The sequence below is a fragment of the Poecilia reticulata genome, chromosome 13, assembly GCF_904066995.2.
Source record: "Poecilia reticulata chromosome 13, P_reticulata-male-v2, whole genome shotgun sequence".
Lineage (NCBI taxonomy): Eukaryota > Metazoa > Chordata > Actinopteri > Cyprinodontiformes > Poeciliidae > Poecilia > Poecilia reticulata.
In genome coordinates, this window is record NC_088842.1 from 25,792,739 (window position 1) to 25,809,457 (window position 16,719).

Here is a 16,719-nt window from a genome sequence, read left to right on the forward strand (position 1 = left end):
TGATAAAAAAAAATATCATCAGATCAAATCTAATTGTTAGACTTATGTTGTTGATTAAATGTAAACGTTTGTTTTTCCAATGTAAAAGCATATCAGAACCTGATTTGCTTAATTTATGTAATAGCATAAATAAAAATAAACCAGGATCCTCATTTAAACCAGAGTTGAACACAAGTACATTTTAGTATCAATATTTTCTGTCAGATGCATTAACATGCACAATATATTTGACTCACTGGCTGTTTGTTTTCTCTCTGTTTGGATGCACTTAGCTTTTTATCCGTGTTATTCTGTTTTGACTAATACAGCCAGATTTTAACGTGTGCTCAGGGGCTTATTATATTTTTCATTGACTGTGACTGGTGGAGGCGGGAAAAGAAATCCGGGGCACAAATCACAGAGCGCTACGTCGCTCCGCAGACAGCATTGGAGCAGAATCAACCGAGGAAGGGCTGGGCTTATACGGGCTCGCAAACCTGAACCTGGGTTGCGCCTTTTGAAAGCAGTCTACAATCATTTACAGCGGAGGAAACAAGAAGGTGTCCTTACGCTTTCAACTTGAAGTGCATCCTGCGCTTCTGCAAATAACACTTTCTGCGCAAAGAGGTTTGGCGTTTCTGCTCGTTGGACTGGAGTTCATTTGTGTTGGTGTGCGCAATGATGGCCACTTACCAAAGTCCGGAGGAGGACCAGATAGCCTTATTGATCCATGACACGAACACGAGCAAGGAGAAGGAGCGACCCAAAGAGGAGCCGGAGCAGGAAAAAGCTGCAGAAAAGCCCGATCCGTCCCAGAAACCGCCGTACTCCTACGTCGCTCTCATCGCCATGGCCATCCGGGAGAGCGCAGAGAAGCGCCTCACTTTGTCCGGTATTTATCAGTACATTATCAGCAAGTTCCCATTCTACGAGAAGAACAAGAAAGGCTGGCAAAACAGCATCAGGCACAACCTGAGTCTCAACGAATGCTTCATCAAGGTTCCGCGGGAGGGCGGCGGCGAGAGGAAGGGGAACTACTGGACCCTGGACCCGGCCTGTGAGGACATGTTCGAGAAAGGGAACTACAGGAGACGGCGCAGGATGAAGCGGCCTTTCAGACCCCCGCCAGCCCACTTCCAGCCGGGGAAGGCCTTGTTCGGAGGAGACGGCTACGGCTACCTGACCCCACCCAAGTACCTGCAGTCCAGCTTCATGAACAACTCCTGGTCGTTAGGCCAGCCGCCCACCCCGATGTCCTACACGTCCTGTCAGATGGCCGGTGGCAACGTGAGTCCGGTGAACGTGAAGGGACTGACGGCCCCCTCGTCCTACAACCCCTACTCCCGGGTTCAGAGCATGGCGCTGCCCAGCATGGTAAACTCTTACAACGGCATGAGCCACCACCATCACCCCCACCACGCGCAGCAGTTGAGCCCGGCCACCGCAGCACCTCCACCGGTCTCCTCCAGCAACGGAGCCGGCCTGCAGTTCGCCTGCTCCCGCCAGCCCGCGGAGCTCTCCATGATGCACTGCTCTTACTGGGAACACGAAACCAAACACTCGGCGTTACACGCGAGGATTGATATTTAAAACTCCACCCGCTGGGACTGTTCTCTGTACAAATGAAGACTCTTAAGAGTTGATTCCTGTGATTTCAAAACAGAACCAGCAGTATTCTTTAAAGAGACCGTTGTCGCTGAGCTGTTCGGGTCCAGCTGATGGGAAAGCCGATGGAGAAATGCTTGCTCTGTAACTGAGGGGGGAAGCGTTTCACAAAATGGAAGAGATCAGCGCACATCAGGTAGCACGATCTTTGGACTGATGGCCGTAACTCTGGTCTGGTCACTGTGACATGAAAAACAGGCTCTTTTGCTGCGGACATGCCGACACAACTCCAGCTGCAGCTGTTCGGTATGCGTAAAGAGTTCTTCGACTTTTACGCACGGCTTCTCTCAGAGTTCCCTGATGAGATGAGGGTATAAGATGCCCCCATTTAAACCGGTGCTTGAATCTGTAAATAGACCGGGATTGGTTCTGATTTAAATGAATCTGCACAGAGCGAGGCCTGCACAGACTTAGTCGGAAGCGGTTGTTTTCAGAAGGTCTTGGTAAAATATTCATCAGACATTAAAATAAAAATAAAAAATAAAAAAATAGAAAAAAGAAGAAGAAGAAGAAAAACAATTCAGGGCTTTTCAAATTACTTCATTACTATGTTTTTGTAAAGATGTAAATTCTAGTATGACGCCAGTCAGTGCCAGGGTTTTGTTAATCTTTTTTTTTAATTATTATAGCTTTTTTTAAATAAATGTGATTAGCTGTGTCTCATCCATGTCGGGGCCATGTTACATCTTAATTAGCACTTTGCCCTGTTTTTTTAGGTTTGTCAATTTCTTAATAAACTTGTATTTCTTAAAATAATACAGCAGTGGTGAAGAAGTCTGTTCTGTGCTTTGTAGGTTGTGTGGACGGAATCCACTGCATATGTTCGGCAGCTTTTATTTATTTATTTATTTATTTATTTATTTATTTATTTATTTTAGAAAAGAAAAGAGCGATCTTAGCGGCGCGCGGATATGGAAAAAAATAAGAGTAAATTAAGTGACTCATTTCTAAAATAAAAAAATGTAGTTTACATGCTTTACTAGATATGTAATGATCTCGTTGATTTTAAATGAGTTTATTAGCCCACTAATAATAACAATAAAAATAATATAAAACATTATGATTATACAATTTCTGTTCAAAATTATGATTGTCCTTCTATATGAACTTCCAAAATATAGCTTTTTGTCTGTCTTATTTATGGTATAGTAATTGTACGGTAATATAACTTTTTTTTATAAAATCACTTTAAGAATGATAGCGTAAGTGCTTTGACAGGTCTATGCGACATATTTACAGTAATTTCCCTGGAGCAATATGAGGCAAGAAACAAATGAAATGTTTGCCGGCTAATTGGGATTATGGATATTTGAAAGGGAAAACATCTACTTAATCGATCCTCCTTATAAGAAAAATTAACTTAGGCTATTGCTGTTCAAATAAGTAACTAAATAAATACCATTACTATGATAAGCATAAAGTTATTACTCGCCAATCTAAGTTGCTAAATGAAAATGTCACAGTTATTACATGAAAAGGTCAATTTAATAGGAAAAGTTCAGAAAAAGCATAATTATCGCAATAACGTCATGACTTCAACATGTTACGGAGGCAGACGTAAAAAGCGGTCAATTTAATAGATAAAATGAAGTTTCACAAAGTAAAGATTGTTTTAATGATAATATATTGTTATAAAACACTTGTAACGTCATTACAATGCGTCTCTAAGGTTTCCCTGGACAGGTCTGGCCTTTTGATGAGGCACAATCTGGTAAGAAAACCCACCTTTATAGGTCTGACGTCCTCTCCCGCGTTTACAAATAATTATTGTGGCCTCACTGTGGAATCATCAGCCATTTTAATCGTGCTTTTGACATCACTTTACAGTTATTCTCGACGACGAAAAAGCGCGTCAGTGCGTCCTCACACCTCAAATCCCCCGCTGATTTAGCTCTGGGATAACCTGTGCAGCAGGACTCGACGGGCTCCAGGAGATGTGTCACCTCCATCCAGCCCTTCCTCTCCACAGCCACTGTCAGACACAAGCTCTTCATCCTGCATGAAACAAAACACATACACACCCACAAAACAGAAACGGGCTTTGTTCTGCCGAGGGCATTAGCGGGTCGCGTTTACATGTGTTTTTTTTTTACGGAGTTTACAATACGGTCACAGTCACAGATCATATGAAACCAGAGGTTGATTAATACGGGGCGGGTGGTTTGTTATCCTGTCTCTCCTGTAAAAGAAAACAGTATTGACGATATTGACAGGTATTAAACAGCTTTAATGATCTGTTTCAAATGTATCTGGAGGTGAATCTGAGCTAAAGAAGGCAGCAGAAAGAAGGAGTTTAGCCCATATATATGACTCAATGCGTTGGTTTTTGGAAAGTACAATTTCTTTCTTAAATAATTCAAAAACAAATAAATAAGTAAACATGAGGGATTTGTGGTACATTGGTGAGTAATGCAACTCAAATGATCTCTAACATTTTTACAGCGGCTTCGTGATCTCGGCGCAAAAAAATCCGAACTTCTGTTGAGTTCTTGACATATTATAGATTTAACTTTAACCAAGAGTCGCTCATAAATCCACTAAACCCACTTGGGATATTAAGTCACAAAGATGATATATAATGATCTTAATTATATAATAAAATGTTTTTTTTTTAATTATTATTATTTGTTTTATTATTTTTTTTTTATTTTTTGGGGGGTGGGGGGGATATGTGGGGAGAGGATCTCTGTTAGTTTCTAAAATATTTCACTGCAAAAGCACACGTGACTAGAGGCGAGCTTTATTTCTATTTTTTTATTTTAAAGAGAGAGAGAGAGAGAGATTGAAGCGTCACCATGCAGAGGTCTGACTGACTGACTGACTGACTGACTGACTGACTGACTGTCTCCGCGCCAGGCGGAGGAACAGCGACGCTTTTTCATCCTCCTGCGCGCACAGAGAGGAGCGTGGAAGCGGGCCTGAAATGTAGCTGTGTACGTCCCCGGCTTCCTCGCATTAATGTTTTGTAAACAATAAAGAGATAAGGGCGCGTTTGAAAGGCGAGAGTATTCCAAACAAGCTCCCAAAAAAATAACAACTAAGTTAATAATATCTTGACGACAGTAACATTTGCGCAAAGAGATGTATAGCGTTTCCTTTTCTTCAAATTTCATTTAAAATCAGATGTCGATCTGCTTTATTATTATTATTATTATTATTATTATTATTATTATTATTATTATTATTATTATTATTATTATTATTATTATTGTAGTTTTTTTTTTTGTAAAAGACGTCGAAAGCTGACGCACCACTATCGATGATAATTGGACACTGGTCTTTCTGTGAAGTTTTCTGAGACGAAATTTGTTTGCGCAAGCGCGCTGGAGAACGGACGGGCTTCGTGCAGCAGGTGGGCGAATGCGCAGAGAGTCCGTCCAGGCAACAGGGAACAATGGGCCTGCATGACTGACGGAATGCCTTGATTGGTGAGACAGACAAGGCCAGTAAAGGTTCATGGTGGAAGAAGCCAAGTTCCTGTTTTAGGGCTGATATTCTGGTGCGCGGATCCCGCAAGTAATTTTCCCTTTCTGCTTTTCCAGAATATCTACGAGAAGTTTGATATCAAAAGTTGTTGAATTAAAATGTGATAAGTCTGAAAGTATTATACCGATATATTGGGTTAGCGATTAAAGTTTATAAAAGCTTATAAGGAAATTTACATTCTCTGATTTTTATGTTTTCTTTGCCGGGCATTAAGAAATGTGTATGTCGAAGGTCCTTAAAGAATAAAATGTGTACATTTTTCACTAGAAGTTAGTACGCCTATGCACTATAAAAATGAGTTTTTGCAGCTGGTACATATTAGCCATAAAAATGACTTAAGTTATAGTTGGAAAATGTTTTGGTTAATAGATGGTAAATCTCAAACACTATTTAATTTTTCTTATTATTTATTGTTAATTCATAACAAAGATTTTGACCAGAAGTTAACTGAAGATCAGCTGGCCCTTTTACTCACTCATTTTGTCTGGTGACCAGCTGCAGATGCAATGCCTGTGAATAAATATATCAATACAGTAACAGAAGAACAGTTGAGTTTGAGCAAAAAGTTAAAGCAATAGTGTAAATGTTCTAAAGTTGGTTGATGCTAACATGTAGCATGTCAATCCATCTGCTGAGATTCACATCATTGGCTCAGTAAGAGTGGAATACATGTTTTGGCTTTTGTGTTGTTTGTACACAGATTTGCAGATCTTTTAGCTGTTTTGGAAAGTGGAACAGATTCCTCACATTCAGCTAATCAGGTGGATGGTTGCAGAGCGTTCTTTTGAAATTGCAGTTGTTTAAGAAATGCTATCAATTTAAGTTTGCAGCTTTAAGAGCTGAGGCACAACAATGATGCTAACAACAAACATTTGTTACTTATGAAGGGTCCATCTCTGCTGGTTGTCAGGGCTTCAGTGTTTCCACTGTACCGTATTGGATGAATCGATTTAAACAGTTTCAGTAAGTTTTTTTTTTTTGTTTTTTTTTTAATAATCTCAAACTATTTTAACATGGAGGACAAACAAGATGACTTCATGAAAAAGAGATGATCATCCACGTTGTTTGAACTGGTTTTTGCACATTAAAACTGACTCCTAATTATTCAGCCGTTTTGGTATTGATTGAATGAACTGGTTTTATCTTAAGAAATAGTAACTGTTATTATGAACTGATCATGGCACAGATATTCTGGAGGTTATACGTCCTCTAGGTCAAGGGAGTCAAACAGATGTTCATTTTGGCCAAGTGAAGATCATGAGGATCGATTGTGCCAGAACGTAGCGATAAACCCATCAAAATAAACTGTTGGAATATTAGCAGAACCAGTTGTTTCTGCTTTTGAAAAGTATTTCTTAAAATTAGTTAATATTGAACATATTTTCATATATAATTGGCTGAAGACAGATAAAAACGTATTTGAATTGAATTGATGAGTTAAGATTTAAGCATAACAGTTATCTTGAAGGTTTTTTTTTTCTTTACGTGGAACCACGTATAAAGTTATGGCGGCCGGATTTGGCCCCCGGTCCAGGAGTTTGACACATGAAATTTGATATCAGTTAATTCAGACTGAAACATTTTAAAGGAATATAAATGAAGATTATTCTGGAGTAAGAATTTTTAAAGAGGTTATTTAATTTGGAGAACAGAATATCCTATACATCGACCAATGTTGCCCAATGTGTCAAAAGTTCAACTCCATAGAAAGAATAAGCTGACATAATTAGGAAATAATTCAGTGAATTAATGTCATTATCTCACGTATTGGTTTTTTTTAAGTATCTTAGATTAATACGGTTTTGTGAACTGTTGTAACGTTTATCTAACAAATGTACTTCAGCTGTTTTTACACAACTTATGCAAATCAAACGTATGCAAATTTGAATCTTTGATACATTTTTAGCATATATATATATATATATATATATATATATATATATATATATATATATATATATATATATATATATATATATATATATATATATATATATATATATATGTTTGTCTCTATATACATACTATGTCTTGTCTTTATAAAGGTGTGTCAAAAAGGGCGACTAAAAAAATATTCTGCACAGTTCCTGCGTCTCGCCATGCAGCGGACCTGTGCGGTGAGGTTCAGAGTAGCAGTCAGTCGGTGCTGTTTTCCTGCATGTCCCTGCACAGAGGGTCATGCTGATAAAACCTCATTTACCCAAGGTGACGAATATATTTCTCAGAGTCCGCTGTTATTTCTCCGTGAGGTGAAAAGGTTTAGCGCAATGTGCGGTTTGTTTTCCGCGTCTTTTCCGCAGAGCGCTCTCTGAATAACCATGATTGTATCCTTTGTTGCGCTCTCGGAGATGACAGATTAGAATCAACAAGACGAATGAGGTCAACTTATTGTAGAGGCAACGCATTTGACCCTCGCTTTGTGTTCCCTCTCTTTCCCTTTCTGCGTGTCACACAAGAACACAGACGCGGCAGCGTCTATACCTGGACTCCTTCCGCGTTTGACAGCCCTGCATGCTCCACAGGACACCGGCGATGCGACCCGGCCGGTCAAGTCACACGCAGGTTGCAGGTTTCCCAACGCCTGCGCACAATTGAATTCCTAACATTCTGGCCGATGTTTGAGATCGAGGAGCAACTGTTTCCACCTAGAAGCGGCGCACATCACCCAGGACCCATTGAAAAGGAGAGTAGGGGGTCACCACTGTTTGGTATACATCTGCTCCAAACAGGAAAATATGCAGAGATTTGATTCGGAGAAAATCCGGCAATTGTTCAACATAACATGAGTTTTTTTTTTCTTTTTTTTTTTTTTTCCTCTGTCATTTTAAGGAGAAGGAACACCGAAGGTTCAATCTGCCTGCAGCAGATCTGCGCGACCCCAGGCTTAATTTAGCCCTATTTGTTTTTGTGAACGCGTCTTCTGGTGAATCTCCAACTGTCCACGGTGATCTACGTGATGTTTTCAGTGACTGCTGATCTCTATCTTTATGACAACCCCAAGAAACAATGGATTACATGTAATAATTCTTTAATAATCCCAAATAATTGCTGTACTGTGTGTCGATTCGCTGCTAGAGTTTATAAATAGGAACGTCACGTTTGTTAACTGGACCTGTGGTCCACAAAAGGTCCATCCGATGTCCAAAAACCCCGTGTCTAAAAATATACAATGTGTCATCTATTCTAGGAGTCCAGAGAAAATCATCACGCATTGACCTTTCATTGCCACTTAGACGCCACATGTGCCACGCTGACCAGTCTGACAGGTGGTCAGACCCTGGTAAAGACTGTGAAAGATTACAGTGATAAAAGAAACTGATAGAAATTAAATTCCAACCATTTCTTAAAATGTATTCACTCCTTTAAAAAATGTGAGTTTATCCACTCTGTTTTGTAATATACTGTGTATCATTCCAATGGAGAAAACCTATGCAGGATCGGAAGGTTGAACACAAAATAATAGTGGACGTTTCTCTTTTCAAAGGAAGATTATTTTGTGTCGTTTCAACCCAAAATAATTTTGTTCCCATAACTGTTATGATTTTTCTTGGCTTTTTTTCTGAGTTGACATCTGCATTGATGATATGCAACCATATGAAACGGTGCACACACTGTATGAATCTGAACGGATCTGTGCATTTTGGCCTCATGTTATTCATTCATACCAGCAGGTGGCATGCCCTACCATAACAAACATAAATAAAATACCAACTACAATACACAGAAAAGGAATGTATTACAGTGGAACCCTGCATAATTCTGATTTAATATTTGTGGATTTTTCCGTGGAACGTAATTCAAAACTACTTGCTGAAAATTCTCGTTTTTGCAAAGGTTGCTGTGCAGCGTCTTGATGCTTGATACGCTACTGGATGGCAATTTCATAGTAGTGCTAAGGTGTTTCCACTCATATGACAATGCATATGAAGGTACAGATGATGTCTTAACTACTAAAATACAGTTATAGTCCTTCTTAGGGGGAGTCTCAAGTATTCATGGATTTTTGCTTTAAACAGGGAGCGATGGTCCCTAACATCAGCAAACTCTTTACGTCCACTGTATACCTTAAAATACCCACTAATATTTTATTAAACAACTTCAAATTATTAGTTTAGCATTCCTTCATTATGACCTCACATAAATTAGGCAATACCTGCTATTCTGCAACAGAAGAGCACACGATAAATTAATTGAATCAATACTTTCAGCACGATGTTGATCAAAACACTGAGGTCAAATTTGCTTTAAAAGTAACGTAATTCATGTTATGTTTTAATGTTACTTTTACAAACTAATATACCTAAAAAACATTATTTAAATAAAAAAAACATCCAAATTACATTTTTGTAGTGTGATAGCAAATGGGCAAAACATCTAAACATATTTTTCTAAAAAGCTGGTTGAACCACCATCTTCAACTAGATTCATATAAAAATGTGTAATTGGGATTAAAAAAAAATGTTATGTTATGTTAAGGGATTCTTTTCTATTGCAACGTTAATGTGATGGTCGAAATGAAAATGACCTGTTAATGTTTAATTCCCTTCCAGATTCATTTTTAGAGTGTAAGAATTCACTCAAGATCTGAGAACGAACCTCCAAAATGACCAACTTTACTTTAAGTCCCTGTATGAAAGCTGAGTCACCTCTGAAGGATAACTTTGTGCCAATGAACCTGTATAAACAAACAAATGCGGCGGCAGCAGTCAGCCTGCATCGGCATCAGGCCCGTGGATGTGGCGGAAAACTCACCAGTTTATACTGTAAAAGGGAAATACGATAAAATGCTTCCGTTCACTTGATTATGAGCAACAAATTGCTTTGTCGGGATCTAAATGGCAGGAGTTTTTTTTTCCCCCATTGTGCCCTGATGGAGTCTATTTTTAAAGCCCCTTTCCTCTCTCGGGCCTCTAAACACTTCCGCAGGGCTGGCAACAAGAGGCTATTAGGATAACTCGTCTTTTGTTAACGTTCCAATTAATCAAAGATGAAACCGAGTTCCCACTGGGATCATTAAGGGCCAGCACCTGTTCTTCTGATGCTGTTGGATATATAATAAACCAGCTCGGGCTAATGGTCATTATTCAGCCTCTAGGGAGGGCGTGAGAGATGTAATTACTGAAAGCCAATTATATATCAGGCCATTAAGAGTAATAGAAATACAACCTCATTCGGAAATAAATGTCAAACACCGAGCTTATTTATACCAAAACGTCTCTCAGGAAGTATTTGAATTTCACAACACAGCAAGAGAATGAGACAATATCCCCAAACTCAATGACATATTTTTTAGTCAGTCTGAAGAAATTATTATATTGGGTGTTTAGCTGTTAAAATGTCACATTCTATTACCCACATTTTCTTTAAATAATAAGATTTGTGAAGTAAGCATCCCAACTGGCCACAGCGCAGACATGAGAAACAGGAAGCTAGCCCTTAGGCCTGTCCCTGGTCAATGCCTTCATGTGCATGTCAAATCCAGTCCCTTGTAGGATCTCAGACCCTGCAATCCAACTCCACTCATACATCTTTGAAGCAATTACATACCTCTTGGCAAGGCTTAACGATTAAACAAATGATTATATTTTGATATCCACAATTATACGCATTCGCCTAAGGTATCCTTTCAAGTTGAATGTGCTTTTTATTACATGCTTATCACTGGTGATGAGATTACGCACAGTGTGGGTTTGGAGCGAGTTAGGGTACATTTAATTGAATAAGAGGGGCAGTAATGGAAGCATGCTGGACCCAACCTACGCTGCACAGCCTGTTTCCCTTTGAGCCCAGTTCATGTTTAGCAAATTTCAGACAATGAGAACATTATGAGGAGAGAGGGGAGAGTCTTGTAACCCTGCCCTCCGTAGGTCAGGGAAAATGGCACATGACTACTTTCAGTGAGTTCCGTTAAACCTGTTTCTTAAGTAGGTGAGACCAAATCCAGACAAAATGAGCTGCATTTCCCGTTAGGGTTGTTGGATCTGATCATGAATTTTCCATCAGGCAAGTTTTAACAGCATCAAATTCCACCATTTAATACTTGTTAAGTACGTGTCAATGACAGTCCTTGCACCGTGAAGTAATTCTTAATAGTGTTGGTTGATGTGAAGGTGTGCTGTGTAGCTCTTTGCTGCCCTCTTCTGGCAAGAAATCAGATAAAATATTGTCACTACTGCTTCCACCTTCACGGGGATTTTCTAACGGCCGTTTTGCATTCGTAAAGCACAGAACAATCAGCAGTACTTCTTTTTTTGGCACATTTCTTTCATTTAGCTTTATATTGTAATAAAAACAGTCTGTGAGAGATGTTCAAAGTGTCTCTTTTTAGGTAAAATCTAAAGGAGGATACTGACAAAAAGGGTGGTGTGGCAAAAACTCTAATTATTTGCTGTATGTCTGTATGAAATCGTGTAAAAATATAAGTTTACTATTTAAATCGTCAAACATTACAAGTTCTATCCTAATATAACAGGTTTGTCCTGACTGGCCAGTTTGCATTTCCTGGAAAGCATTAATATTTATCATATAATCTGATTAAAAGCTTGTAATTACAACAAAATCTATTCTTTTAATAATTATGATGAAAAATAATTTAGCTTAGGTTGTTTAGGCTGGTCTTTTTTTAAATTACGTACCTTTTTTTCCATTATTTCCACGTTTTTTTTTATGACAAACAAGCAACATACAGGAACAATATAGAACTAAATTACGTATCTTTCACTGTGAAGAATGATTAAACGTACTTATAATTTAACCACTAGATGGCAGCAAAACATATCTTTTGCTGCTATTTTGTTTCGCAACGTTTAATGAGGAGCAACGCTCTCCTGAAAACAATCCATTCATTCTAACCTAGATTTGCATTAATATCTAATGCAAATCTAATGCACAAACAACCTAATTGTGGTCTATTCTGGCCAAGCTTTAATATTCTAAAGGATGCAACGAAAAGTTTTATATTAATAATATTATTTTATATTGAAGTTTGCAAGAGTTTTCTCTTAAACTACTGCAGAACAATCAAGTATCCAGTAAGAGCTGCAAGATGCTTTAAAGAGTTTTGTGCTCTATGGAACCAGTAATTGAGCAAAACTTGAATCTTAAATAAATCTGGAATTTAAACCAAAAAATGAATAAATACATGCAGGTTTCTTGTTCCAAATTTCAAATTTGAGAACAAAAATCTCCCCCTCTTTTAAACATGAGGAAAAAAGTGAACCAAAATGATCAATAAAGCCAAAAATGATGTTTAAACACATAATTCATCTTTGTTGGTTTTTAATTGACACAAACCAAGACGAAAGTATTTTGCAAAGGCAGATTTAAGAAACAAATTGTATAAATATGTTGCATGAAGCTGTAAGATTTTGGTTAAACCATGTTAGACATATGTGCTGTATAATGCAGTTTCCTTTTTTTTTTGACTTTATTGCTGGTTGACAAAGTAATTGCACTAGCACCAGCAACTAGACAGGAGAGTGAATCTGGAGAATAGACAGGAAAAAGACAGTTTTGACTAAATAATCTAATTGCATTTAGAAAATAAATACTCTCGTTGCTTATGATTTCACCTCTCAGTGATTATTGAGAAGGACAAAATGGGCTTAACCCCTCGCCCCCCGCACTCCCTGAGATTTGTCACTTAAATGTGACAAATCTCACATTTAAGTGAGATTTGTCAACATTATCACTGAAAGAGTCACAGTCAGTTATAAACTCTGACGGAGTTGACAAAATGACAAACTACCTCAATTTATATGATGTTACTCTGAAGGAGGCCATATTGTAGCTTATCAAGTCCATGAAATCTTTACAATTTACCAAAATTAAGAATTTATTTCACAAAATTTCATCAAAGTTTTATAAATTGTCAGTTGTGACTAACAACTTAGGAATAAAATAGAAGAAAAAACTAAAGAATAACATAAGCTAACCATAGCTAACTAGCCCTCTTAGCAAAGCAAGAGAAAGGAAGTGGTCATGGGGTCCTCAGAAGTTCTGGTGCCCCCTAATAATGCCTGACTTTTTTTTTTACATTCTTTTTTATGTCTGACGGTGTTGACAAAAACGGGACAAATTTCAATGGAGTTGGAAATATATATTAAAATGATTTTTAATTCAATTTATTGTTACTTTTATAATTATTTATTTGAATACTTATACTTAATTGTCATAATATGTCTTAGTATTCCTTTATTTGTTTTAAATTATTACAATATATTGAGTTCTGCTCCAGGACAAGGGATTTTACAGACACCATCCACCTACTACAAAGTTTTAAATAAAAAATATTCAGTAAACACCAGGAAAACATTGTTCTGCTCACATGGCCCAGGTTAGTTTAGTCAGATATTTGAAAAAATAAATTTTGTGTATATTTTATTCAAATGTTGTGCTTTATCCCTAGGACCTGTTTTGTCCCTATTCTCAAGAATCCCTGCTCTGACTTCCAGATAATGTGAAGTCATCATGTTCTTCATTTGATAGTGACGGAAAACTTTGATTCCTGTGAATCTTGTATTTATTGCAGTGAAGTAATACCTGGTTCACTGTCTGGTTACAACGTGTGCATGTTCCTGTTGGATGCTTTCCAAATTAATTTCAAATTTACTCAATGAGACTCTTAGTTCTGGACTTTCTCTTGACATGTTTTGCTAGTGTCTGCTATTTCATTTCCTTCCACATTACTGTGGAGTAACATGGTTTTATCTCTATCCACCGCAGAGCCAAAAATATTACCAACAGTTCTAACAAATTGTCTGAACGGCAATCCAGTCTCCATGTTGTCTTTGAAGTTGCTTAAGCGGAAGATGTCGCTAGTGCGCAAGAAAACGCGTGGCCTTTGAAATAAAAGTAGTTTTCGCGTATTTTTTAAATGTATTTCTGTTTTGGATATAACTGAACTTAAAAACAGGTTTATGTAAAGTATAGAAATCCCCGGACATGTTTCTGCTCACTTATATAATGATTTCTACTGAACTAAATAGAACCAAATAGGTTAATCAGATACATTTTGCTGGTTGGTGCGTTTATGGACCAGGACTGCAGACATTCTTCGTTTTCGTTCATTTGGGGCCAACTTCAGATTTTTCAATATTTGACGTGCAAATCACCAATCGTGAAAAATTTCCGAATTAGGGTCAATTGATATGATAATTGCATCTCGGTTGTGCTGATGGCCAAGATCATTTTGAGGCACAGTGCTGTTTTTAATTGTGGTTTAGACTTCACTGTCATATGATTAGAAGAAACTGAGAAATAACATCTGGAGAAGATAGGTTTGTGTTACAATTGCGCAAATGCATATCTATCTATCTATCTATCTATCTATCTATCTATCTATCTATCTATCTATCTATCTATCTATCTATCTATCTATCTATCTATCTATCTATCTATCTATCTATCTATCTATCTATCTATCTATCTATCTATCTATCTATCTATCTATCTATCTATCTATCTATCGCAGTTTTTTTTTTTATGTCGTGGGGCTTTTATTCTTTGGGATTGTAGCGGATGTCCTGTCTTGCTTTTCCTACTGGTACTTGACAAAGAGAGGCTGTGGGGGTGGGGAGGAGTGGAGTTGGGGGCTGGCTGAGGGACACAGTGGCTGTGTGGAGGCCGCTCACCTTGCGAAACAAATAGGAAGCTGACGCGCTCCGCGACGCTCTCCACATGCGAAGCTCCGCGTCCCGGTGGAGAGACACCTTCGAGCCGCCTAGAAGTCCGACACCCAGGCGCCTTTACCTTTGAACAACACATTTCTTCACGGAGAGGATACAGCAACGACATTTAACTTTGAGCCACCGTCACATTCTTCCACAGGCTGGCCGCAGTGAATGAAGGTAGGACTGAAGTTTCTCCAACTGGCGGGTTTACACTTTGTGCATTTCAGTGGACTCTCTACATTTGTAAACTAATGCAGGGTTCACTTTTCTTTAATCTGGGGGACATTTAAATTCCATTAAACTTCCATGAATTCCTTTACATAAATATGGTTTATTACTTGCATGTCCTAATTAGACATTGAAGGAGCTTCTAGGTTTTGTGGTAAATAAGCTGCTGATAAACTAATATTTTCACAGAGCTATTGATGCATCCACAATATTTTTAATCTTGTTGTGTTAGGGCTGAGCAGCTTAGTTTAGTGGTTCGATTGACTTTAGTTTCAAAGAATGTCAACAACAAACTCATTAGGTTCCTGAGCCCAGTTTGTTCAGCGCTCCCTTCACATGAGAACGGAATGTAGCATTCCGCAGTGATTATGCACCAAAGAAAGTGGACACAGAGACTAACGGGCTTTATTTCCTCACTTTTTCATAATCCATAGGATGTTTTATTTATATGGAGAGGGATTCACGCACGTTTCATCGCGAGATTGAAACGACAGGAGTTGTAGTTTCAATAACGCTCCTCAGCTGTCATTGAAGACGCTGTGTCCACTTATTGTGTTGTGAAATGAACAGACAGCAGTGTCCCAAAAAGAGATGTGAAACCACATGTAGTCAGCTTTTATGCAATAATAATTTCGACCTTTAGGTTTCCTTTTAGCCTCATTTGTCCAGGGTTCAGTACTGTGAAAACTTTACTAGAGTATAAGAGCTTTGGATAGGTATTCATATTCCTTGAACATGTTCACACATCATAACCCCAAACTAACGTGTATTTTTGATTCACGGTTTTTAATGCCGTTTAAAAATAACAATTCATCACATTCGAAAATTAAAAGTTGCCGTAACTTGTATCATTCAAATATCTTAAGAGACATTGTTTACGATGAAACTCTGGGCAGGAAGACTCTCCAGTAGCAGTCAGTCTTACAACAAATCTTAAAAAGCCTCTGACTGAACACCTGTTGCATAGCAGTCTCATTACTGTCATGACATGCTAACACCGGGCAGCAGAGATGAAATGTCAACATTCCCTGAATGACCTAATTAGCTGTTGGCAGACACTGCTAATCCACCTCGTTTGCTTTTGCGGCTCTTCATTAAATCAAAAGTCAAAACGAAGGTGGGTATATTATCTGTATTATAATTGATGGAAGATGTAGCTTGAACTTCCTCCTCCTCTCTTTGTTCTTTGGTCCTTCTTCTCTGCATCCATGAAAACTCCTTTTAACCTTTTCTGGGATTTGGAGTCGGCGTCCGATACCAGATTTGTCAAGAGACAAGTCTCTTCCAAAAAATAAAAAATTAACAACATTCCTGAAAACAAACAATTCAAATTTAAGTGTGTTGTGCATATCTATAGTCCCTCTTTTACTCTGAGACCCCCCAAGTAAAATAGGGCAGCCAATCACATAATTAATAATCTTGTCCACCTGTGTGTAATTTAATTAAAAGATGGAAACATCAGGAGACTGACTTCTGGCTGATGACTATCAGAATTGGCACCAGCAGAGACGCAGCAGACAGAGATGCCAGGCAGGTACTGGTCTTACCTGGAGCACACCAGGCATTTCAGGGATAAAGTTACAGAAAAGTTTAACATAGGGCTTTGTTTCAAAACAGTATCAGCCTTATTCGTCCTCGGAGAGCTGATGAATTAAGCAACCCATAATAAAAAGTCTGGCACAAACACTGA

The 16,719-nt window shown here is 38.2% G+C and overlaps 2 protein-coding genes across 2 annotated transcripts in view; both read left to right on the forward strand.

Annotated features, from left to right (window-relative positions):
- Window positions 1–394: 394 nt before the first annotated feature.
- On the forward strand, window positions 395–2,606 carry foxl2a (forkhead box L2a). The gene has a single exon (XM_008426229.2). The coding sequence runs from the start codon at window positions 658–660 to the stop codon at window positions 1,567–1,569; it is 912 nt and encodes a 303-aa protein (XP_008424451.2). The 5' UTR covers window positions 395–657; the 3' UTR covers window positions 1,570–2,606.
- A 12,086-nt stretch (window positions 2,607–14,692) lies between these two features.
- The window catches only part of pik3cb (phosphatidylinositol-4,5-bisphosphate 3-kinase, catalytic subunit beta), a 57,126-nt gene continuing 55,099 nt past the window's right edge, over window positions 14,693–16,719 (forward strand). Inside the window, exon 1 of the mRNA XM_008426230.3 lies at window positions 14,693–14,978. The gene's annotated coding sequence lies outside the window, so the exon portion shown is untranslated. The remainder of the gene's footprint in view (window positions 14,979–16,719) is intronic.

Coding starts and splice junctions, on each gene's coding strand:
- foxl2a (XM_008426229.2), top strand. CDS start 658: ATGATGGCCACTTACCAAAGTCCGGAGGAGGACCAGATAGCCTTATTG.